This window comes from Caretta caretta, chromosome 26 (assembly GCF_965140235.1).
Source record: "Caretta caretta isolate rCarCar2 chromosome 26, rCarCar1.hap1, whole genome shotgun sequence".
Taxonomy (NCBI): domain Eukaryota; kingdom Metazoa; phylum Chordata; order Testudines; family Cheloniidae; genus Caretta; species Caretta caretta.
In genome coordinates this window covers 7,665,606-7,692,365 of record NC_134231.1, presented here as the reverse complement: position 1 = coordinate 7,692,365, position 26,760 = coordinate 7,665,606, and the positions used below count along the sequence as shown (strand labels likewise).

Below are 26,760 nucleotides of genomic sequence, written 5' to 3'. Positions count from 1 at the left end.
GTGACTAATTAGAACTCCAGCCTCCGTCTCTGTTTACACAGCATCAGCGACTACATTTTAAAGGCAGAACACTAACTGAATTGAGTCCCTGCGCTTCATTTCCAGGGTGGTCTACCCTTTTGGTCCTGTCCACAACCCCACTCCACGCCAACTCTCAAAATCCATCCAAAACGCAACGACAACCTCCCCACCCAAAAAAAAAAAAAAAAAATTCTGGGACATTGTGTTAGCACGGCACTCATGGCGTTGCATTCGGAGACTTAGATTTGGTAGCCCACAGACAGACTTTGGGCCCCTTGGAGAGACTTGCCGAAGTGAAAGTATCACTGTGTGGGTGCAGCAGTCTATCTGAAGATCGGGGCCACGGCTGCAAGCACTTTGGGACGCCAATTGTCATTTACTGTATGTCTGTACAGTGCCTAGCGCAGGGGGGTTTTGACTTCATCTATTCCTCCAGTGCCCCCACAGTGCAAATAAATATTAATAAACTTGGTTATTTTCTATTATTTGTATTGTGGGAGCAGCTAGGAGTCCCAGTCATGGACCAGGACAAACATCATGCGAGGCACTCTCCAAAACACAGAGTAAAAAGACCTTACCACCTATACACATTTTCCCCACGAGCTTCCCAAAAGCGGCGATTTGTTCTCTCCAGTTTCCTGCAGTAGATACATTCTAATTTTTCATACACAACAGCATGTAAAATTCTAAAATACTGACTCAGCCTGTTGTTTAAAAAAATCACTCTGTGATGCTCTCCCCCACCCAAATTAATTAATGAAAATCTTTCGCATGCCCCTTGCTTGGTTCCACCCGATTAAATTGGGCAGGCACTTGTGCCTCATAATATACAAGGCACGTTGCTCTTACAAGGGTGCCAAAGCCACAGGTATAGATGTACTTAAAAGGGGTGAAGAATTTTGTGACTAGTTACAACATTTGTAGCAGTGCAGAGTAGGATGACTAATTAAGTCTCACGCTTCTCAAACTGTTCGCTCACAGGGCTCAGGAAGGAATTCTCCCTCCCATCCCCAATATTACACAATCAGCCAGATGCATTATGGCAAGTTCCTGACTTACACTAAGCATCAGGCACAGCCTGCTGTCTGAGGCAGCATATCAGAAATTATAGACACTAGATCTAACTTATCAAGACAAAATCAAAAATGTCTCTTTACCAGGATCACAGTGTTAGTCTGCTACACACCACCCTATTATCAGGGACTGATCCTGCTGAGAAACAGTTAAGTGGGTTCTTCTGGTTCAGTGAATCAGGTGGTTCATTACACACATGGATATATGAGAGGGAGGAGTGGCTCTCTAGAAAGAGGGGATCTAGAGTGCGAGCTGAGCAGTCCAGAGGGAGGAACTCCAGGTGCAGCCATGCCTGGGAAAAAGCTTGAGATGAACTTTGTTATGCTATTGTTAATGAACCCCTGGAAAGGAGTGTGTGGACTTTGTTTTAGAGCAGCTTGGAAAAGGCACCTGCTCCCAGGTTCTCTGTACTCATTAGATTTAAGATTGGTATCATACAAAAGGGTACGGGAGCGCAAACTTTAATGGTTAATATTAAATACTGAACATGAAGGTAGCAGGCCAAATTCAAAGCAGATGTCAACAGCAGCTACTCTAAAGACTGCTTACACCAAGTCTGCATTGTTAGATTTCTTCAATCGCAAATGATTTCTTGAAAATACCTGTTGCCAGAGTTTAATAAACTCTAAACAAGACCTACAACCCATCAAATGAGCAAGTACTTTCTAAATACACACTCTTTGGTTTCAATTATGTTACAACGTTCCTTAGCACTTTTAATTATTCCATGCATAGCCACATGAAGCAAGACTGCAGAGCTCTGGATAACCCGCATTATGGTGGCAGACAGTCATTTCTAACCTCCTGCACAATGAATTCATATAAACGTTAACTCCCCCATGATAGGGGAAGCAACTGCACCATGTGATTTTGGAGAATAATTTTCAACTTTATATTCTTTAAATCACTCTAGACGGACTGCTCCCAAGTCTAACACAGTCTATGACTCCCCCAGGATACGCACAAAAACATGCACAGAGTTCTCGTCTGATGCCTCTTTGCTGAGCCACCGCCAAGCTCAAACCACTCATTAATTGACAATCAAAGCCCTAGATCCCGACACTTCTGAAATTCAGGTTGTTTGAAATTTAGACCTGGGCTGGAATTTTGCATATGGCCCTAACTTTTATAAAGAGCTAAACCAATACTCCAGATCCAAACACTACAAACTTTGGTGTCTTTGCTAACTAGATCCAAAACATGTGGCTTAAGTCCACCTCTACCGAAATGTACTGTGGGACCAATCTCTAAATATGGACAGTTTAAAATTGTGTCCCTATCACCAACCAGGGACATAAAATGGGCAGCTATATCCCTGATTGCCAACCTGATTCTGAATGTATAACGAGGGCATCCTATTTAGGTATCAGTGTCTGAAAACAGGCCTTACTATGGGCAAAAAGCTCCAAATGAAAACAGTTTCAAAGACAAAAAGAACAGGAGGACTTGTGACACCTTAGAGACTAACCGATTTATTTGAGCATAAGCTTTCGTGAGCTACAGCTTATGCTCAAATAAATCGGTTCGTCTCTAAGGTGCCACAAGTCCTCCTGTTCTTTTTGCGAATACAGACTAACACGGCTGCTGCTCTGAAACCTGCCAGTTTCAAAGACAGACACACACGTTCTTGTAATGAATACCATTAGTACTTAGCTGTGCACAACTGTCCCGACACAGCAGGAACAGCCACCCCCCTTTAAAAAAAAAAATTTCTCTACTCTGTCCCTCTCTGAAAGAAGAGGAAGGATATAAATTACCGTATTTGCTTTATCTAAAACTGTTTTCTGTATTACTACAGTCAGCAGCATTGTTACACACAAATATTAAACCCCAACTACAAAACAAAGCTTGTTGGTGGTGATCGGAGACCACAGGTGAATAAAGGATGTTGCATTTTATTTCTTTACAGGATTTACTATGGAGCTGATCAGAGTCTCACAAACATCTCTGACGACTCTGTCGACCAAGCGTCAGACTCTCACAGCTCCTAGCACTGACCACACTGCACATAAATCATCTCCTCAGAGAAACCTGCACATGCTCCAGTTCAGGGCTACTGGCGGTGAAGGGGAGGGGTTCACAAAACCCCCATGACGTCAGGAAGCATTATGAATACCATTACACAGACTGGGGCCTGCGGCAAGGAGAGATTAAGCAATTTGCCCAAGGTCTCACAGGAAGTCTCTATCAGACCCAAAAATGGAACCCTTTTCAGTTCCTTATCTGGACAGCTATATTTACCTTGCATTTTTCCAATGTGTGTTATCAACAAATATCAAAAACAGAGTGGATAATATAGGATTTCTCTACGTGGAAGACCCTCCGGAAGCTAATCTGGATGAACTCAAGAGGTACACATAAAAACACTACTTCTCGATAAAATCCTGAGTGCCATTTGCCAATGCACATGCAGAGAGTATGTCTATGCGCACTCCAGTGCCAAAAAGGGCCATTTCCATATTGATATGTGCTCCAATATATCAATACTTGGATGTACTTTGAGTAAACAGGTTGAAGTAAAGCAAGATCTTGCACTGATCTTAGCCCAGTTGACGTGATTGATGAGACGCTCTGTGGACTGTTGGCATGAAATAGATAATGTACAAAGGCAACAGTTTAAAAAAACCTAACCCACCTAGAAGCAATGGAAACGTATGCCTCGCACAAAAGGAAGAAGAAGAAGCTGATCTTGCTCCCATTTAAGTCAATGGCAAAAGTTTTGATTTCAATGGTGGAAAACAGGAAGCAATACAATGTATGTAAACCTACTAAGGGTCAAAGAATGCTAAAAGCTTGGGATGCAGGGGCTTAACCACGCTAAATGCAATACAGGCGGTCCTCGGACTTACGACACAATTGGTTCCTGAAAATCGCGTCTTACGTCGAAAACGTCGTAACTCGAATTTCCTATAGGAACAATGTGGGATTCAGCGTTGTAAAGTCGAAACATGACAACAATTTATAAACGTTGTAAGTGCCGTTCGTTGTAACTCGAACATCGTAAAGTCGAAGACTACCTGTACAAACTATTTTTAAACCAGAGCTTGAATTCTCTTCATGTCTCCCCTTTCCACAGCTTCTGGAATGATTGTGGTCCTCTGTTTTACTTACGAGCTGGGCTAGTGCCGGTCAAACATTTTCTGTTACACTTCTTTTTCCACAGGGAAAAGGGTTTTTTGTTGTTGTTGAAAAAACGTCCATTGGAAATGTCTGGTTTTGACAATATTTCAGGTTTTCACAGAAAAAACAACTCCCTATCTGCAAAAAATCGGATGATTTCTGACAACCAGAAACTGAAAACAACTTTGTTTTTACCCAAAATGTTTTTTTAAAAATATTTTCTATGAAACCCATTTTTTGGTCAAAATATTTCTGCACAGAAAAAAAAAAAATTCCCCGCTAGCTCCAAGAGAGGCCTAGATCATCTGCCCTGTTCTGTGCACCCTCAGGCTATGTCTACACTAACGCGTTAAGTCGACCTACGCTACGCAACTCCAGCTACGTGACTAACGTAGCTGGAGTCGACGTACCTTAGGTCGAGTTACCGTGGGGATAGAGTACAAGGGTTGACTGGAGAGCAATCTGCAGTCGATTTGGCGGGTCTTTACTAGGCCCACTAAATCGACCGCCGGTGGAGCGATCTCAGAGTGTCGATCCCCGCTGTAGTGTAGACCTGCCCTTACCACTGAATTCAGTTACCAGTGAAGGTGAGGATGCTCTGTACTTTTCAGGAGATTTATTAGTTCTGTACGTGCCCCAGAATTACACTTGCCATTTACAAACCGTGCCCTTGACTGAGGCAGGGATCTACAACGAAATGACCGTGCAGAGCTTTGCTGTGCTAAACGTTGCCCAATGTTTGACTCACCCTGTTACTCTGTTCCACACCCCTAAAAGAAACTAGATTTGCAACACTGACAACTGATGCTTGCTAGATTCCCATGCGCCACGCAGAGGCTGGATTCATTTTCGGGCCCAGCAGATGCTCTGCAGTAAAGATTATGGTGCAATTCTTGCTGTAATTTACAGAAATTACAGCAGTGAAATGAAATGCTGCCAAAGAGAAAAAAAACCCTCTTTCTTCTCCATTTCCCTTCTCTCCCCATCTTCCTCCTTCCTCCCTTCGAGTTTCTTTATACCGTGAGGGGCATGGGGGGGAATAAATTTGCATCCATTACAATCCACGATGTTTTCCCAGTCTATTTTAAGGACAACGCTGACAGAGTAAAGTCACATAAAAGAGGAAGTATTTCTGCTCTTAAGAAAAACAGATTCTGAGGCTAGAACTTGAAAGGTTTTAAGGGAACAAGCCAGGAACAAAATGCTTGCTTTACACAGCAATTGCATCACATCTCGCCGCTCAGGAAACTAAGAGGGTGGAAAAAATGCTTATGGTTCTGTGGACCACAAACAAAATGCACTTATGGCTGGGCGAAATTTTTCAGTAGGACCAACTGACTCTGGCTAAGAAAAATGTTTGGAGCTAATTTAAAACTATTCTCTCATCTTAATTACAGTCTCAGAGCACATACTGTGCAGCCTGAAGTAACCATTGCCTGAAGAAAAATTAAGCTCCAGAATTTATAATCTGCCTTAAGACTCCACTTTGGAAGAAAGGGTAATTCATTCTGAACTCTGAATTGTTTTTCTTCGCGTCAGCATTTCAGCCTAACTCAGCAAAACGACCAACTTCACAAACAGCCTAGGTTTACAAACTTTTCAGAGGCAGCTTTGTGAAAAGGCTAGGGCACTGGACAGAGACTTGGGAGACAAAGAATCCAATCCCAGTTCTGCCAATGACCGATTTACTGCATGACCTTGGATAAGTCACCTCCCCACTGTGGGACCTCTGGCTCCCCTCCCACCCTTGGTCTGACTTGTCTGGGCCGATTGTAAGCTCTTTAGGGCAGGAGCTCCCTCTTACTCTTTATGGGTACAGCTCATAACTCAAAGGGGCCCCAATCTCAGCTGGAACTGCTAAGTGCTACTATAAGACAAACCGGATTTATCTATGGTGAAAATTAGAGATGTCATTATGCGGCACCCAATGGATCTATAAAAATACTTAACACGTAGCCTTTATAGAACATTTTTCATCTGGAGATCTCCAAGTGCTTTAAGGAGGAGGGGCAAGCATCATCATCCCATTTCTTCGGTGCGGAAACTGAGGCAGGAAGAGGGGAAGTGATCCACATAATGAGTCAGCAGTGGATCCAGGAAGGAAGTGCAGGTCTTTGGACCCCAGCCTCTTGTCTTAGCCACTGTAACACTGTCGCTGTCGCCCTGGATTGCTTGGGAGCTCTGTCTTTGGCTGACTTTTCCCGCTCCCTCATTTTCTCCACAGTAAGAGGAAGGAGACAGTCTGGAGTTGGGATCTTTTTGCAGAACGGTCTGTGCACTCTGCCAGTCCTGTCCGGGCTTAGGGCAACGTATTGTGGCTCAGATCAAGTGCCAGTCAATGGTGCTTAGACTTCAACAAATCTCGTGGAACTCTGGTTATTTAATCTGACCATCAAAATAAGGAATAAATGGCATACATGGAAGAGGGGCAATTTGAACTGAGAATGCAGGAAGGTCCCATGCAATCCGAGGCATGCGGCATTCCAGAAACCATGCTGTGGGAGAATTTTAGAAGTTATTTCTCTTGCAAAAAGACTGTTCAGGACTCTTTAGCAGCTTACACCTGCCTCACGTTGAGATCCATATTTGCACCTTGTAAGGTGTGCATGGAGGACCAAGCAGCAATCTTAGTATTGCCGTGGCACAATGCTTCCAGTTTCTTTTCCCAACAGTGAGAAAATTCCCTTTCTTGAATGGCTTCAGATTGTTTGCAGAGCACAGTAAGCACTAGATTGAGACTCAGTGAAAATATTTTATTATCTTGCCTTCAGGATACAGAAGACAGAAAGATCAAGGGGGCTAGGGAAAGTAAATAGCTGTCTGAGAAATAGAAAACTATTAATGAGATGGCTCTTCCTTCCACTGCACCTGGAAGTTTCCAAGTCTAATTTCACCAACAATCTTGATGGCATATTTCCCCAGGGAGAGAAAAATAAGATCAGAGATTGTGCCTGTTCTGGAAAAGGCAACACCAAAAGTATTTATATTTTATAGGTATATATACTCTGTGCCTTTATATAAATATATATATATATATATATATATATACACACACACACACACATACACACTCCTCTCATGCACAAGGGAACAATTTGTATAGTGGGGGTGCTGAGAGCCAGTGAACCAAACTCTAAACCCTGCATATGATGGAAACCACTTCAAGCCAGGGGGTGCTGCAGCACCCCAAGCACCAGCACCTATCCTCATGCACGTACACTTCACCGGATTTTCAGAGATCTCAAAGCATTCTGCAAAGGTCGCTAAGAAATATTATCTCCATCTCTGGAGCCAAGCAAGATTAAGCAATTTTCCAAAACATGCATAGGAAGCCAGTGGCAGAGTCAGTACTAGGCTTCAAGTCTTGACTCCTCGGCCTGTCCTTTGTCACTAAATCCGACAGACATCATAGGCACTCCAGGAACCCTTATTCACGTTGGTGAAGAGGGACTCACACAAGCAGTCCCAACCAGCTGACAAGACGTTGATTATGGCTTGTCCTGGTCAACTCCGACCATGGTGCGGGTCATGTCTTCTAATTCAATTATTCAAGAGCAATACCGCTTTGTAGAGTAAATAGAACCTTAGTCCTACAAGATCTAACTTTGCTCAGTCACCTTTTAAACAGCAATAAGTCACTACTCCTCCTTCAGCTCCTTATTATAACAATGATCCTGAGAGATTTTTAGGTATAAGGCAATGTACAAGTTCCAAATGCTTTGCAAATACTAAGTCTCAATATACCTGAGTTCGTTCAATACTATGCTCATTTTATCGATTGAGCAATGGAAGCATAGGGAAATTATCAGCCATGATTCGACAGGTGCTTAACTCACTCATTAACTGAAGTCAATGGGGCTTGTGCACATGCTGACGTGCTTTGCTGCATCAGTGACTCATTCAAGATCACACAATGAGTTAGGAGGACAACAGAGCGCAGAAATCCTGAATCACAGCCCCCTGCGTCTGGTTTAGCACTTTTACCATTTTGCTTCTAATCACATCACTGTTTGCAGCTCTGGAAATCACACTAGCAAACGTCAGATGGGAAGATCTACCAGTCAGTGGAAAATACATGTTAGAATAACATGGGGCTGATTCCCAGAGCAAACCACCCTACAGGCAGAACTGAGCTCTGGGGCCCTGTTCGTAAAAAGCATATGTGCTCAAAATGAACATCAGCTGCTGGATGCACGGGCACAAGACGGGGATATGCGAGGTCCTTTCAAAATCTTCTGTGTACTTCTGTTTAAACACTCTGTCCTGGATGGAGTAGAGATCCTGCCCTTTTCTCCCCTCTCACTGGAGCAAACACCAACAAAGGAAGAAAGCAAATACTCACCACATACAGCTTGTGCCAGATAACTGCCCACTCCCTCAGCGTGGAAGTGAGTTCTTGAACAAGGGGCAGTTCACTTGGAATCACTGTTTCATGTTGTCTAGAGAGAGGAAAAAACACAAGGGGGCATGTAATGAAATTAAAAGGTGGCAGATTCAGAAATGTAACGCTGAACGGACATGTCTGCTCTAGTCACAGTTTCCCGGTTGGAGGGATCACTGCTTGCAGTGATAACTTGGACTATATGGATTAAAAAATGCCTTCTCAAGTCACTTCCTATCGCTGCGGCTGCTGGTTGCCCCCATTCATACTGATCAGAGAATCCAGTGTAAGAATTAGACTGGGAATGATTTTCTAAGAGGTTTTCCAGGACAGGAAAGAATTCACACTCTTCTGATGGCCACTTGGCTGCGAGTCATGTGTGTGTGTGTGTGTGCACGTGAGCCATGAATACAAGAGTCCCCAGAAGAACCAAATGTAAGTTGAGTGACCTGCTTTGCCATATACATGTCTAGCAGATTTCACGCTTATCTTTGCAAGTGGGATATTTTGCCTCTGTCCATGTGTCCAATTTTTGATGTACAACATTTTGGCAAAAACAGAAATTATTCTGATCCTAGAGTCTACATGAGGTTCACAGCACTTGCTATGCAAAAACACAGACTGCCCGTATGACAAGCTGCACCTCCATTACGTAAGCTCTTTTATCAAACGGCATCCAATCACTTCTGCCAACCACAGGACATCTCAAGATTATCTCCAACCTACCCTCGGTCTTCCACAGTTGCTTCTTTTAAATGAATGTAAGTTTTGGGGAAGATGCCCTAAAAGAGAGAGAAAGGGAAATCATGTTGTAATATGCGATACATCATTCAGCAACAAGGAGGGGAAAAAACAGAAGAATGTGATCAGCTGAGCTCCAGGCACAAGTCAAATAAACTTTTCCAAAATTCAATAAATAAAAAAACAATTCTAGTACAATATATGCGGAGATCGGTGTGTCTTCTTTTATGTTGGTATTATGTCAACTCTAATAGCAATTTAATAAACCCCAGGAAAAGCAAACTGGCAATAATAATAAATAATAATAATAATAATACAGTACTGTGTACTTTTAGACAGTTTGATCTGTTGCTTTCAAACGGCTTTACAAAGATGGATAAAGTGGAGGGAGGGAGGGGTTAAGTCACTCGCTTAAGGTCATATAGCAACTCAGTGGCAGAGGCTGCAACAGAATTCCCGATTCTCAATCTGGTGCCCCTCAAGGTAAATCCTCTTTGGTGCTAGATATAGAAGGAAGAAATAGAAGAACCCCTTAGAATCAGCTCCAGTGACTGTTTTATATATAGAATAATAATAATGGAGAGTTTTCCCTGGTGTAGTAAAACAAATTAATAATAATATACACTTTGCACTTCTATAGCACCTTTCATTCAAGGATCTCAAAGCGCTTTACAAGCATTAATTAAGCCTCAGGACACTCTGGCCAGGTAGGAATTATCCTCATCTTACAGATTGGAAAAACTGATACACCAAGAGGCTAAGGCCAAAAAGTTCAAGAGTATCCACTAATTTTTACGACCCTCAGTTTTCAGCTGCCCAAACTCAAAAGCCCACCAGCTCCTGCTAACTTCCAGGAGATCTGAGGGTGCTCAGTACTTCTGTGGAAAAGCCCCTCGGAAGTCTCAAACTGGGCACCCGAAAGCAGAAGCTCCCAAAATTAGGAGACACTTTTAAAAACTCTGCCTAGGTGGGCTGCTCATGGTCATGCAGTGAACAGAACCTAGGAATCCTGCCTTCCTTTTCTGTGCTCTAACCCTGCCTTCACAGGCCCTAAACAAAGAAAATATAGACCTTATAGAGCTAAACAATGACTGAAAGGCATTTCCCATTTATGAGATACTAATTGTATGCTAAGCTCAATTGCGTACGTCTAAACTACAAGCAAATGCGTGATTGTAGCCTGAGTAGGCATATCTGCGTTAGCTTTGATCTAGATAGCATGGGTTACAGTAGTTGGGTAGATCTGGAGGCAATTATAAACAGCGGCTAAAGTTACCACTGTTGTCACAAGCCAAAAGAAATCAGAAGAGGATCATTTGGAAAAGAACAGGATTCCGCAGCCAGAGGCTCCACTAAATTCCACTAAAAACCGTAATAAATGAATCTTCATTCCAGCGATGTTTCACTGTGTGATTAAGGGCTTGTCTACACTGGCACTTTACAGCGCTGCAGCTTTCTCGCTCAGGGTGTGATAAAAACACCCCATTTCCCCCCCCAAGTGCTGCAAGGTTCAGCACTGTAAAGCGCCCGTGTAGACAGTCAACCAGGGCTGATAGCTATGCCCCTCGTGGAGGTGATTTTTTTTTAGAGCACTCTCTCCCAGCAAGCCACGTTAAAGTGCTGGTAAGGCAGCGCTTTAATGTTGCCAGCGTCGACGAGCCCTAATTCAACACCAAGGAAATGAGAGTCCAGCTAAACGCCACCCTAATGTGTCATCTGGTTCCAGAATCAACATATAAAACTGTTGACCTGGTGGGAGTTTGCTAACAAAGCCCATTTAAAGACAATAAAGCCAACTGTAAGAGTCAATTACACACGCCTTTTCTTACACGCGGATGTTTCAGTGAGAGAAAGTTAACTCCATGCAGAGCCCTGGGTTTTTATCATGAGTCTCAGGACATTTGATGATTTCCTTACAGCCCCAGCTGCAGGGAAAGACTGCATGAGAATCCTAACTTTCGTTTAAAAAAAAAAGTTTCTAGGCCTTGAGGTTGTGAAGAAAAGCGTGAAAATGTGAAGCAAGTGCACTCTAAAGACTCACAAACCAGAAGACAAAGAAAAAGAACCAAACCTTTTTTTTTTTTTAATTCACGATTTTTAAGCCGATCCCATGTTTTTTGTATGCTTGATGCTGGCAATACTGCTAATTTCATCATAATGCAACTGGGCCAGAGCTCTGAGGTGGCACCGAGCTTTTTCTCTCTGCGATACTTAGCTGCCTGCCTTTTGCTCCCATACTCAGTCTAACTGATCACCAGATGTGGGGTCCAGAAGGAATTTCCCCCCAGATTGGCGGTGGGGGGGGAGGAGCCGGGGCGGAGTTAACATTCTTCTGCAGCATGTGGATGCAGGTCACTTGCCAGGATATCTGGGTCTACCTTACTTAATCATTCCCCTGCCATTGCATGGGCCTCCAGCACTGATACACCTCGGTCCTCCTATTCTCTGCTTGTGGCACATAACAGCCTAGTCTCCTGTGGATTGTCATACTTTGGTCTCATTTCAGTTTTGCTGGGGTTCGTGTGCAGGTGCCAGGTGGTGTGGCTGACCTCTGATAGACCTGGTGGTCCCTTCTAGCCTTAAACTCTGTGATGCTACATAACAAATATTCGGCATAGGCTTGATCTTGCTAGCTGCTGACCATTCCCACCTCCACTGGGCCCCTCTCTCTGGACAATAACTACCAAAGGTTCCACAGGAATTGCATTTTTTTTAAAGCAAGCTTTCCACGAAGCACATAAAATGAAAACTGCAGCTGAATTTTTGATTTACCTCCCATTTCCACTTAACTCAGCTTCCGCTTTCTCAACAGCGACCCGGCTGGTTTCATAAACATGTCAGGATTCTCCCGCCCCGTCTCTCCCTCTCAGATCAATAATTGGCCGCAGAGCTGCTCTTTGCTTCTTCAATTTGCAGCCCCACCAAATTTTATCCTCATGCCAAACAATAAGGCCCAATAATAAATGACATCTAAATTGCCATTAAAATAGTGCTTTCACATGGTCTTCCCCAGAAAGCTGGATTCAAAAGGAAAAGCAGAGCAGTTTAAAAGGGTTTCAGATATGCCGATGAATGGCTGTCCAAAGATAAATAGAATCCAGAGCAATTTGCTTTGGCTCCTGGTCTTTTTCCTGCTCCCCATTCTGACTGCAGGGGAGTTTGTTCCTGAAAGGTGTGAGGATTTGCAACACTGGCTAAAGTCAGTGAGAGTGGAGTGGTGGGCTGCTCATCACTTTGCAGAATGAAGCCCAGGATGGGCTTTCAGCATCCAAGTTTCATTTCTCTCTACAGCAGTCACATGAAAATGCTCATGGTTAATTTAAAGTTTTAAATAAAGCAAACAAATCTAATCCCTGCAACACCACCTACAGGAGAACCTCAGACTTACGAACACCAACCCAACTGGCCGGTCAACCACACACCTATTTGGAACTGGAAGTACCCAATCAGGCAGCAGCAGAGACGACCCCTCTGCCCACACACACACAAAGAAGCAAATACAGTACAGTACAGTGTTAAATGTAAACTACTAAAAAATAACGTGAACATTTTTATAAAAAAGGTTTTACAAGGTAAGGAAACTGTTTCTGTACTTGTTTCGTTAAAAGCAGCATTTTTCTTCTGCATCGTAAAGTTTCAAAGCTGTATTGAGTCAATGTTCAGTTGTAAAAACTTTTGAAAGAACACCCATAAGGTTTTGTCCCGAGTTACGAACAACCTCCATTCCCAAGGTGTTCGTAACTCTGAGGTTCTACAGTGTGACTGATGCTTACTGGTTACTAGCAGCATAAACATACATGGGCCTCAGAATTTAAGTGCAGTATTGTCCACTGGATAGGACAGTGGAAAGTGAGTCAAGACTCCTGGGGTTCTAATCTCAGCTCTGCCCCCAATTTGCTGTGACACCTGTGAAAAGTCACACCCAGTAAGTGCCGCTAAAACCATACTTCCTGTGTTTGTGATATGCTTTGAGATGTTACAGATTCGAATCAGCCACGTTAATTTGTCCTAACTGCAAGAATAATTAAAATTTCCCATTGAGTCATGGAATTTGTCAGGTAGAAAGAACTGCAGGACTGCAACTGACGCTTACAACTATGGACGGAAGAATTCATTGGGAAGAAAACAAGAACTCACCCACCTAAAAATTCCATCTTTTCACAGAAAACTGCTCCTTGGGATGTGATTAAATCTTACTTTACTTTCATTTCCGCTTGGGACTAGAAATGCAGAAATACCATGAAAGAGGCCACTCTTACAGTAATTCCAAATGGGACCAGGAGCAACGGTGCTGGGATTCTCATGGGAAACCATGTTCTAGTGAGATTTCCAACACTAGTTTTGCAAAGTCAAGGAGTTTGGATAAGGTCCAGAGATACATGGGTGCTTATTTGAACTCTGAACCCTGAACCTTTAGAGGGTCACCCATTCTCATAGGCAGCCAATGTTAGAAGACAGGTACAGGACTCAATAACTAAACAGTGGGCTTGTTATATAGCGGGCATACTTAAAGGTTTGATTCTCCCAGTTCAAGCAGTATTCCCTATGCTTAAAATGGGCAGTACCGGTAGGACCAGTGATACCTATAAGAGCTGCAATGAACTTTTCAAATGCATCCACCGTATAGTCTGCCAAGTTAATGATTCTCAAACATTTGGCTCCTGGCTATTCACTTTTGTTGTTAGAGAAAAGAATATCCCAGTCAGGAAGTATTCAGTGTACTAAGGTAGAAATGACCACAGGAATACAGGGCATTACAGCGCTGGATAGGGCCTGGCAAAATTTAACACATAAAAATAACTATTATTGAAAAATATCATGTTGTACCTTTTTCGATTTATTCCTGAGGGTGTATCCTCTGTACCAACCTGCCAAGGAACAACAGAAATACCATGACTCTTCACATACAGGAATTCAACATGCAAAGCTATTAGCAACACACGTTCTTCTTACCACATATCATCCTGCTGGCTTTGCTCACTTCAGAGGTCCCATTGAGGCCAACGGTACCAGCAGTGAGAACAAGGCCAGTGGGAATGAGCCCTAAAATAAGGCAGAGCTTGAAAGAGTGGCTTTTCCTACTATGAAATGACACAGTGGGCCTGCTCCTTTAGCTGGAACTGTGCAGTGGCAGTACTTATTATTTCTATTATGGTAGCACCTAGATCCCCAAATGAGATTGGGGCCCCTTTGTGCTAGGGGCTGTACATAAATGTAGCAAAAAAGATTCCTTGCCCCTGATAGACCTGATAGTCTAAAGAGACTAGACAGATAAAGGGATAGAAAACACAAGTATTATTATGCCCATTTTAGAGATGGGGAACTGGCAGAGAGAGATTAATGACATCCCCAAGGTCACATACGAAGTCTGTGGCAGAGCTGGGAATCGAATCTTTTAACGCCAACTCCACGGCCTTAACCCTAACACCATCCTTCTTCTCACATGGGTGTTAACCCAATTCTCTATCTAGATGATGCTTGAGTCTTGTGTTTACACATTCCTTTCCTTGCTGCCCATGAACCAATGTGAAATCCTTCTGTGAAGGAAGGCTGAAAGAGAAATTAATAAAGGGTCTTCACTTTTATGAGAGGAAGGAAAAAAACCATCAGCAAATTATTTGCCCTAGATAGAGATATTATTCCTATTTACTCCCTTTGTGACAAGCTCCAGGGAAGTATCAGTTACAGAGTAATAGCTGTGGTTTTTGCAGACCAGAAGTATATCACTTTTAGAAGAACATTTCTTCCCTCTTTAGAGCTTGGGGTTCAGCCAACATTTTAAATTTCAAGGTGACGCAAAGGCAAGGGTATGAATGAATAAGTGTATTTTTTTTATTTGCTGCTCTCAAGTGAGCCTTACTTTGCAAGCGTGAAATTTAAATCACGGCAGAGGAAGGACGGTCTTGTGGTTAAGACACTGGCCTGAGACTCAGGAGATCTGGGTTCTATGCTGAGCTCTAACACAGATGTCTTGGGCAAATCATTTCACACTGTGTGCCGGTTCCCCAACTGGAAATACTCGTACTTTCCGTCTCCCACTCTTTGTCCCGTCCATTTGTGGCGATTGCCAGGAGCTAATGTAATACCAACAGCAACAGTGTCTTTTCAATTACCGAACCGGGTTTATTTTAAAACACTGACCTGCAAACATGGTCTCCAGCTTCACATTTCTGAAATATGATAGGCAAATTTGCATTTTTCTTAATGCTACTTTGCCCCTAAAATAACTATTCCAAAGGTCAAGAGATTCTGCTTCCTCAGCTCTCATCTTAACTAACTTTCGTGACACACAGCTCTTCGGCATTTTGTTTGTTTGGTTTGGTTTGCTTGTTGCTTGCACTGACATTTAAAAGTTACACACAAATGTTGCTATTGTTTCTTAGGGGAGCTGGAGTGGTATTTGTTATCTACAGGGCATAAGTGGTGCTCAGAAGCATCAGTGCAGACAAAGTCATTGCCCCATGGAGCTTACACTCCATACATACAGATAACAAAGCTAGCAAAGAGATCAACACGAGGGTGGGGGATTAGTAGGTGATAAAACAAAGGGAAGAGGGGTGAAAAGCTTTTGTGGAAGCATTTTTATACTTGGCAGAGATAAGTCTCAGCCAAAATTCTGGATGTGCTCACCCTGCCCCCACCCCCAAACTTTAGAGAAGTCCAGATTTTGCAAGTCTGGCCCATTTCTCTAGTAAATATAAGATCAGTCAAGTTTGGTTACAAAATCCTCTGTATTCCAGAAGCTCTGGGGGGTGTGGGGCAAGATACCACTCCTTCCACTGGATAAAAACAGGATTATAGATTAAGCATGGTCCAAGGGATAAAGTACTGGATTGGGAATGAGGAGATTTAGGTTCTGTTCTTAGCTTTGTCAATAATTAACTGAATGGCCTAGTGCACGCTATTTATGGCCTGAGCCAAAGCCCAGTGAAGTCAATGAGAATCTTTCCAGCAACTCCAGTTTGCTCTGGCTCAAGTCCTTAACCTCTCCATGTCTCAGTTTCTCCATCTGTACAACGAACATCACAGTGATATTAAGCCACCTTTCTAAAGCACTTTGAAACCACAGAATGAAAGGGCTGTGTTACATATAATTATTATATAAAGCTATATTCCAGCACGACTTCATGCTCTCCACTCATCCTTGGAACCAATGAATCCTCTGATCTTCTCAGAATTCTGTTCTAACTTTCAATAACATTACTCAAGAGACAAGGTGGGTGAGGTAATATCTTTCTGGACCAACTTCTGTTGTTGAGAGTGCCAAGCTTTGGAGCCACACAGAGCTCTTCTTCAGGCCTGGGAAAGGAACTCGCAGCATCGTAGCAAAATGCCAGGTCTCTCTAATATCCTGGGATCAACACAGCTACAATGACACTGCATAAAATAACTTTATTCATCATTTGCAGTGAACAAGTGCTCGTGGCAATGGTCATTTTAGCGGTTTGTTTCTTTTTTTTTTCCCCCCAAATACAAGTCTAGAAGTTTCAGACAAACAGTAGACGAGTTAAGAGTTTCCCTCAAATTTATTCCCTTGCAAGGATGACAGCGGATAAATTTTAGGATGAAGGGGAGGATTTTCATGCCAGAACTAAAGGGCAAGGAGAGAACATCAGTCTCTCTCTCTCTCTCACACACACACTTTCTCTGCCCAGACATGTGTTATTCATTTGAATAGTTGTATTTGACTAAGATAAAAATACTTTCTATAAAGAGAGAGTGTCTTTTCTCCCAAAACCTGATTATGGACCCTACAATAAAATGAGATATATTGGACTCATGTCACCCACCACTGAAATGCAGCCACCCCTGGGGTGCGATAGGGCAGCTGTTACATGGTATTGCTGTAGGCTATTTAGGAGTTTATGACAGAAGCTGAAAAAGATAAGGGCATCCCTGTTGAAAATACCAATGGAAAATTTAAGGAGGTAGAAAGTTGAAATTTTCAGGGTACAGGGGTTAACAGCCTGACTCTTACAAAAAGTGCCATGAGAATTTTTTTTTTTACTTCATCTAAAAGTTTATTTTTGTAATTTTAGGTTTATTTGTGTAACAGTAGCACTTAAGAGATTGAAAACAGAACGGGAACTCACTTTTGCTATACATATACAGACACAGCCATTGCCCCAAAGAGCTTACAAACTACACGAGCAAAGCAGACAAAGTGGGGGGCGAGGGCAGAAATGTATTACTACGCCCATTTTCCAGATGGGGAACTGAAGCCCACAGAACCTCACCCAAGGTTACACAGAGACACTGGGGCAGAGTTGGGAATAGAACCCAGAACTCCTCAGTCCCTGATCACTTCCTTATCCACAAGACCGTCCTTCCTTTTCACTGCAGTACACCACACTGCGAGCCACTGCACTGCAGTGAGAAGGGGATTCCTTCAGTCACCTGTGGCAATCAAAGCAATGTCTGAGACAGAAGCAGACAGTGCAACATAATTTGCACCTGTACGAGGTTTCCTTGGCCAGCTCTCCAAAACGGAGCGCTCTTTCCCCTTCCATCCCTGTTTTTGCCATTTTCCACAGGCACGAAAAGAGATTCCAAACAGGATTGGAATTTGCGCCCCCCTTAGGACAGATTCCCAGAGCTCAAGTGAAATCTCACTCTGAGGAAGTCTGCAAAAGTTCTACATGCACACTTCACCCGGGGGGCAGCGTTGGGAGGCACACGTAAAGCAGTGTCTTTTTACTGCCATTCGGTGGATTACGCAGTGTAAAGCACATTTCCCCAATTACAAACATCTACCAGCCAACAGGTTGGGTTTTGCCTGGTCTTGTTATCGGGGGAGCAGGTTGTTCAACAAAAAGAGCACGCACACTTGTGCGGCCAGATCACCCAGACGGAACAATGAAGAAAAATCTTTTTCACGATTTACAAGGAAGTGCTAAATCCCAGACCCCAGACTGTCTAACCTGCACATTTCAAAGATGGCAGCATGTGTGTTTCCTTTAAAAGGGAGGAAATTCTAAGGAGACTGGCTCTGACCAGATGTTTCATGTTTAATGAATAAACCATCCGGCGCTAAGTCCTGCTTACAGGCAGAGCAAGGCACAACAGAAAGCCTTTAAGATTCATCTCAGCATAGGCAACCGCCGGCAACGATTTAGACCTTATCTATGCAGAGGATCTGCCCTGACTGCAGCCAATTGTGCAGCTTCACCAGGGCAAACCTCTAGTGTAGATGGCCCAAGCTGCCACAATTTGCATTATTTCAGTTTCAGTAAATAGCGTCCTGGGATTGTGTAACCCACTGGTAAGGGTGCATCGCAGGCCCCCCTCTTTGCTGATCCAGTCTGTTTCGGCTCCTGCTTAGACAGCCTGGGCCCCTTAGCTCAAGCTATATCAGCTCTTGAGGTCCCTGGTTCAAACCCCGGTATATCAGCCAAGATAATGACCATCACTTTTGTACTGGTGTGCTACCCCGGTGCCTGTGACTGGACAAAACCCCCACTGTGAACAAGGCCACAACCTAGCCCAGCAATCTGAGATGGTATTACTCAGACCTTCCAGCTGGATTGTCTACCATTGTAGGAAATGGGAACCCTTCACAATAACCCAGGCCCACCCACTATGGCCATACTTGGGACTTCTAAATTGTTATTTCCTACACCCATTTAGTAAAGGGGGAAAGAACACAAGCCACAAAGCTGGACTATAAGGCCCTCATCCAAAGGTCAATGAAGTCAACAGGGGACTTTCCATCAACTCCAATGGACTTTGGCTCCAGGATTCAGAGTTTTCAAAGCCAGAAGGGACTGCTGTGATCATCCAGAAGGGACTGCTGTGAGCTCCTGTGTAGGACAGGCCACAGAACTTCCTCACAATAACTCCTAGACCACGTATATAGAAAAGCATCCAATCTGGATTTAAAAAATAATGCAGAATCCACCATGACCTTTACATTGTTCCAAAGAAAGACACCCATCTAGAATAGCTGATAGCCTGGTGACTGGGGAAACCACATAGGACTCTGCCTAATTCAGAGGAGGAAGTTAAACCGGGTTTTCCTGCAACCCAGGTAAGTGCCCAAGCCTCCGGGCTATTCTGGGGTCCTACACACAGATCCTAAAGGCATGAATGGCACTAAACAAGTGGAGGTAGACCAGAGATTTTGCTTTACCATCCAGACAGGGGGCTGGGATTAGCTTGGGTTTATGCCAACTTCCAGGGGAGTCCTACCTATAATTTAACACTGCCCTCTCCCACAGGAAAACTCCAAGGGAGGGAAATGACACTATAACCACTCTACCTTAGCCAGGCCCGCCGACAGAAATTCCAGGCCCCAGGGCCAGGGCTGTCCCGAGGGGCGGGGGGGGGGGGGGGCGGAGGCGGAGCCCAGGGCAGAAGTGACAAATCCGTCACTTCAGGGACCCCCCACAGCGCAGGGCCCAGGGCAGTCTCAATCTCCTATGTGCTCTGCGGCCCACCGGGACGATGTAAAAGGGCCCGGGCTCCCAGCTGCCTGCCACTACTGCAGCAGCGGGGGCGGCCAGGGGCCCCCAGGCCCTTTGGCAACTGCTCCTTTGCCCCCCTCGAGCGGCAGGCCTGACCTTAGATTTTACCTATCACTCTGGTACCTTGACCTTTCTTTAGGGTCAATTGCCCCTTGAGGCAATTCCCAGTGCAGGGAATTTTACAGGGAACTGATAACTCCCAGCTAGAGATTCTGGCTCATTTATGAGTTTCCATCCCTTTTTTTAAATTACAGGCAATGACTTGTGTCTTGTGGGTGAAATTGAACCCAGGGCAGACATCCCTCACAAGGTCTTATACACCATTTGGACTTCTCAAGCAGAGCTTAATAAATAGGGCCTTATTGTATCGGCCTTCTGCGCAGGGGGAACAGCACCTAGGCCCTCTGGTCTGAGATAACTGCCCTCCAGTTCATTTCATAGCTCCCTGTCTTTTCATGGGCCTCCTCCAATCTGGACTTGTTTAGCTCTGTCAGTGTTATGACTTCGGAGCTCTCCTGCCAGCTGAGATTAAGATAACATTTATTGGTATACAAAGAAGCCAAGTGAGAGCTTCAACCTTTCTGTCTCGCAGCTGGGGAACAAACTGTGCATTTCAGCTCTTTCCAACGGAGCGGAGCCAGGCACACGGAGAATACAAAGAGCTCTCAAGCTACGGTTGCCCAATACACCAAGACTCCTTCACTGCACACAGACGAGGAGAGAATACAGCCCTGCTCCAATCCCTTAAACTAAGAGTGGGGGAACCAACATTAGGAGTAAATACGAGGCATCTTTCTAGATGTAAGGAAGAGGAGGAGAAAGACATCTGTAGGTAAAATTGCCCCGTGTACATCTTGGTAACTCAGCATAAGTCCTCACCAGGGCTGGCCAGAAAACAAGAATTCCATTTCATGAAAAATGCCAGGTTCAAGTCACTCCTCTGCATGATTCAGAGCAACCCTTCAGATGGAAACTGGAGGTGTAACTAATATGTCCCAGAGAAAAAACTTCATAGGGCAGAGCTTCCTTTCTGGGGAAGCCATCATCCTGGTAAAATAGAACTTGAGACTTGCGCACCTATGTAAACCTAGTGATTTTCAGACCCAAAAAAAGCCTTTGTTAAGCTGGAGTTCAGCTTGTACAGACGCTGCATTAACATAGGAGGAATAAAGACATTTCTTGCGGGAACACTGTTGTTCTCAAAAGAACAACCCACCCACATCTGGAAACCAGGACACCCAAAGCTGAGGTCACGAGAGAAAGGAAACACAGACATGCAAGAGTGTCCACAGCAAAAGACAAAAAGAAAATTTGGAGTTTCTATGTTGAAACCTCTTTTTGGGGGGCAGAGGGGAAGCTGAAGGCAGGAGGAGGTACACACATGTATAAGAGAATTCCCCAAGGAGCCACCTGCAAGCCCCCCTCCCCCGTTTTTGGAACCTTTATAATTCACAAATGCCTTGCCTGATTTCCCTCTGTCTTTCCAATAAAAGTATTATTTGTGTTCCTGTAGCACCTAGCAGCACCAGTCACGGATCAGGATCCCACTGTGCTAGGCACTGTACAAACACAGAACAAGAAGCCCTATCGCAAAGAACTTGCAATACACTCTCAGTTTAAATTCCTGATGGTGGAGTTTCAGGCAGATGGCAGACAACATGAGGACGAATTTACTCTACTTGACAATGTCTCTGCTAACGGCTGGCTAAGGAGGAAACTGAACCACCATGTAAAAATGCTATTTTCTGGTAAATTCAGGATACAGCCAGCTTCACAGAAAAAGGCTTTGTTTTTAGCTTTGAGCCTCTCTCTCTCCTCTTTGCAAAATCAGCTCATATGTTGCCTCTATTGCTGATTAAACTCTCTCTTACAAACACAGTCCTCCACTACCACACACATCACTGTAAACATACACATCAGCAGTATAATCTGCTTTGACATGTAAGATCTGGCTGGCTGGCTGTCTCCAGTGTCAAGGTCAAAGAAGTGGAAAGAGACCAACTCACTAACAGCAAATTGCTGAGCAAGCAACTTGCCCTGCTCAATGGAGATACCAAAGCAGGGAAGTTGTACATGTGTTCCCCCCCCCCGCCCCTCTAATAGATGCTGTTTGTGGAAGTTTGATGACAATTTATATTCACGAAAGGCCTTTTGGAGAGAACAGGGATATCATACAATTGAGATATGGGCACTGTATTCTTCACAGGATATAGCTGACTGTATTCTGTTCCCAGCAGAAGAGTATTAGACAGCCCAGTTTAACAGCTAAATCCACAAGATCTAAGTATTAATTTTCATTTGCACCTGTTTTTAAAGCAGTTTTTAATAGCTAGTGATGTGCTGTACAGAACGTCCTTGTATTTAAAAGGGACAAATATCCAGCAATATTGCATAACAACACAAGGAGCTCAGCTGCTATGGTGATAGGAGTAATAAAATAACCTACATGAGTGGTTCTCAACCGATTTACCATTGTGGGCTGCATATGCAACTCTGTGTGTGCAGTGTGGATACAGCCCACGTAATATATATACTGCCTGTATGGCCCTGAGGATGTCATGTGGGCCACAGCTGTGTGCTGATAGGTCCGCAAGTGGCCATGGGTTGAGAACCACTAGCCTAGATAATCAATTCAGCAGTATAGCTAACGAGGCAGTTATGCTCCATAAAGTGACAAATATATTCTGGGGTTCTGGAACTCTTCTCCCTCAAGGTGTCACAGTTCAGTTTACAAATCAAAAAATGGTGATTTTTCTAAACTGACAGATCTGAAAAGAGCACCTTGTTTCCACAAACAATTTCAGAAGCAACAAAACAAAAATCATTTTCCCTAAAGTTTTCATTGAAATTTTCTAGTTTGGGATGGATATCATTTTAAAAAACTTGTTTCAGATATTTAAACTTTTACCAAGTAGAGAGGCGGTGGTCTGGGACTTACCTTCATACATCTCCAAAATGTGAACCGTATCACCAACCTGCAAGGAGAGCTCCACATCTTGGACAGCCTCATAATTGTAGATTGCTAGAAGTGGGGGAGACAGATGAAAAAATATAATCATGTGGGAAGTGAAGCGGAGCAAGAGAGCATGAAGATAATCAGATGTTGCAATCTGATGTCTTGCAACCGGCCAAACCCTTTGGAAGAGCACTGCAAATGATTTTACTGACTAGTAGCTGCTCTGAGCATAACAGAGTGTGTGTCCCATCTCCCTCCTGCAGCACGTCTGCTCAAGCATAAGAACATACTAACTTGTTAGCAGCTACCTGGAGTGGAAGAGCTCCGCGCTGTGATGCTGAAGGCCCTGCGTTCAAACCCTGCTAATGATCCAGGCAGGGGAAGGGAAGTCGTTACACAAGCATTGGTCCTGGACCAATTATAAGACAAAAGCCCTTCTTTACTAACCCTTCAGAAAACTGGTGGGAGAGCACCTTTGTCAAGCACACGCAAGACAAAGATTTTCCATATTCTAATGCTTCATATTAGTTGTCTGCCGCAGAGCGTGGCTGCTACCAAGTGATGCGGCGCATCTTTGGCATGACTGAGCGCTGCTGGTGTCTTGAGCAGGGAACATGTAAACACGCAAGCTTGTGACTCACCATGAGCTACACCTCGAACTAAAGCAATGCCAATGCAAATGCGGTCACCGAGTTTCAATGGGAACAGGATCAGACCCCAAGCTGGCAGTCGCTACACTAGTCTTGCTCAGCAGCCTTCTAGAGTTAGCACAGTACTTGGGAAAAGCCGTCATGATGGGCCTTGGTTCGACTAGAAAGCTGCACTATTGTAACTTGAATTGGCTTTTAACTGACCAAAATAAGCGCACACAAACAGCCTTTTACATCATTTTAAACGACACTGGTTTAAATTCACACCTTAAGTTATACCAGTGCAGCTTTCTCATTTGTCTGAGACTTTACACTCAGAGCAGCCAAGGCATATTTAGATTTCAATTGTCTCTTGGCGAGCTGCTCCCTAAGGAGCTGCAGAGGTGAAGTACAGAAGCAGTGGGAGGGAAGTACGCTGCATTTTCAAGGAGGAACATTAACCTGGTAAATGTTACCAGCTGACTCTAGCAAAGGGGCTCCTACTTCAGAGGGTTTGTATGTGAAGGGCGCCCTTTGAATGTAATTAAAAAAAAATTATATATCTTCAATTGCTGCATCAGGAAATTCACAACATCAAATGCCTATCATTTCCGTCAGGGCGAAGTATATTACTTCCTGGCTTGAAGCCAATACAAACAAATGACTGTGGCTTACCACACCGGAAATTATATCACGCACTAACTTACTTTAAAATCCTGCAGAGCTACAAATAACGCAGCAATGAGTGGGCAGGTTATGTGAATTTCCTGCAGCGCCTAAAATAGGCATTTGTTCATAAACATTTATTTTCTTAGGCTGATCTGAGAGTGTTGATCGATACTGGGCCAAACTCCCACTGGGTGTAACTCCAATGAATGCGTTACTGGGGGAGATGACTGACTAAGGTTCCCCCCGCAAAGAATCATTGATACAAAGGGATCATCCCAGTCTGACCTCCTGCATAGGGTTGCCAACTTTCTAATGGCACGAAACCAAACATCCTCGCCCTGCCCCTTCCCTGAAGCCCCGCCCACTGCTCCATCCCAGCCCTAAGGCCCCGTTCCCCCATTCCCTACATTCCCCCTCCATCAATGGCTCGCTCTCCCCAACCCTCACTCACTTTCACTGGGCTGGGGCAGGGTGTTGGGGTGCAGGAGGGGGTTAGGGCTCTGAATGGGGGTGCAGACAACGGCACAGGGCCAGAAATGAGGGGTTTGGGGTGCGGGAGGGGGGACCAGGCTGATAGACCAAGTACTTCTGAAAGTTTTCATAAAAGTGCCGTGTACGACCCTGACTAAAGGAACTGCCTGCTGTCCATTGCAGGAAATCTGCCAGATTATTAAAGCTAGGAAGGATTGGGCCAGGCCATTACTTGGATGGGACAGCTCGAAAGCACCCCAAGGTGCAGCAGGAAGTGGTGCAGATGACTCAGGTGAACAGAATTCTTGCCCATGAGTCACTTCTGAACAGACGTCCCAGTAGGCAGTGCTAGGGGGCACAGGGCTACTGGAGGTGCCATTCTTCAGATGTGATGTAAAACCAAGCATCAAACAGTCTGTGCTCCTTAACAATCCCATAGCTCTTTCGCAAAATTAGAAGATTAAACCCCTGGCATCCTGGCCAAACTCTAACTTGTCTAATTATATTCTACCGACTGAAATTCCTCTTGTGGTTTAACTGGATGCTACTTCACTCTCCGTCTTAGAACACTGTTTAATGTTGTGCAATGTTCTACCTCAAAGATGGCTGCTTTTCAGTGAAGGGGGTGAAGTGATTGCTACATATAGCTTTTAAGTACTTTAGGCTTCTGTGGAACTAAAAAGCACAATATAAATGCAAGTCACTATTTCTCCATAAGAAACTGCTTTAGCTTCCACCAAAACAGTCAGAGATGTTGAGCGTGTAACAGAACACAATCCTTCTTTTTAAGGTTTGGTTGGAATTAAGTTTCAGCATTAAAGAGCATACCGGGGGGTGTGGTGGGGAGGGGACAGCAAGACGCCTTCCATACAGGCTGAACGTTTCAGACCCCCCACAGGTAATGGCCTTGAGCAGAAGAAACATACTTCTGCCACTATTCATCACAGATAGGCAAGATATACAGTATCTTGTTTTGCTCGATCGAATTAAACAAGAACACAGAGTCACTGTATATAAGATCTCCTACCCAACTCTTATGTGCAAAGTTACGAAAGACAAATTGCTGGCATATTTCCCCTGGGAGCTCTACTGTTTGCAACTGGTGCGTCTTATTCCTTGGAGCCAGCCGCATCCAAGATAGGCCATCTACAGCTATTTAAGCTGTTTGGACTTTTTATTGTGTGTGTTTAAACTGACCTTTTGGGGGCTTACAAGAAAAAGTTATCTGCACCCACCAAATAAACATGTTCCTGGCGTGAAGACATAAAAATCCTTCGTGTACAACTTAAAAGTGCATTAACGTTTGCCCTCAAAACTGCAGTAATATTTGAAGTTAAATTTGCCTTTCTTCTGAGTAAGCCTCAGTTGTGTTCTCTCCTCTATGGAACTTGGAAGCTTAGAAGAGCTGTTCTTTTCCTTTGTTTTCTTTAATGAAAATGGTTGTGCAAAACTAACCTTGAAGTCTAGAAAATTTAATCTGAGCTGAAAGACACAGAAGGAAAGTATTAGCCACTAGAGAGAGAGAGAAATTGGGCTTGTTCTAACAATCACATTCTTTGAGTATAATTCTTAGCAATGCATCACTTTGTTTCATTTACATGAGAATAAGGAGGTCACTAGATTGGATTAACAGCAGGTAAATTTAAGACAAGACTTTTCAGCAATGTGTAGCCAGCCTGTGGAATTCATTAACAGGGAAGGTCAACGGGGCAAATGCTGCATCTGGATTTAAGAGGACAATGAATAATTTTATGACCAAACAGCAGCAACTGTAGTTATAAAGACTAAGACAAAAGGAGATGAATCTCATGCTTCAGGGAAAAAGCTGATTCCTTGCAGGCATCAGGAAGGAATTCCATTTCCCACACACACAGCATTGCACAACTGGCTAGATGCTGTGTGCGCGGAGATTAGGGGTTGCTTTCTTCTGAAGCATCATACACTGATCATCCCTGGAGACAAGATACAGGAGTTATCCAAAGGAGTGTGCAGGAGTTTGCAGTCAAAGGAGATGGCCAGTATTTATCCAGGGCTCTCCAAGGTAGCCAGGCCCTGAATTGTAGCCACAAATGAGCTGGAAGTCAGTGTAGTCTACCAAGAGTGCAGACAAAGCTTGGCAAGGGCTGGTACATGGTGGTGTTACAATTGGGCAGGGATGGTATATTTGAGGTGAGGAGAAGGTCTGGTTTTACTCATATGCTTCATTATGTGCGTGGGCCACAAGATGAAACATAG

At 44.0% G+C, this 26,760-nt stretch overlaps 1 protein-coding gene across 3 annotated transcripts in view; it reads right to left on the bottom strand.

The window, feature by feature from the left end:
- DOCK5 (dedicator of cytokinesis 5) overlaps positions 1-26,760 on the bottom strand; it is a 134,214-nt gene that overhangs the window by 82,194 nt on the left and 25,260 nt on the right. For all 3 annotated transcript variants that reach the window (XR_012666138.1, XR_012666137.1, XM_048829101.2), the window contains exons 2-5: positions 22,739-22,822; positions 14,165-14,205; positions 9,323-9,378; positions 8,558-8,654 (exon numbers count right to left, since the gene is read on the bottom strand). Coding sequence is in view for 1 of the 3 variants with exons in the window: in XM_048829101.2 (XP_048685058.1) it covers positions 8,558-8,654; positions 9,323-9,378; positions 14,165-14,205; positions 22,739-22,822 (278 nt within the window). In the remaining 2 variants the exon portion in view is untranslated. The remainder of the gene's footprint in view (positions 1-8,557; positions 8,655-9,322; positions 9,379-14,164; positions 14,206-22,738; positions 22,823-26,760) is intronic.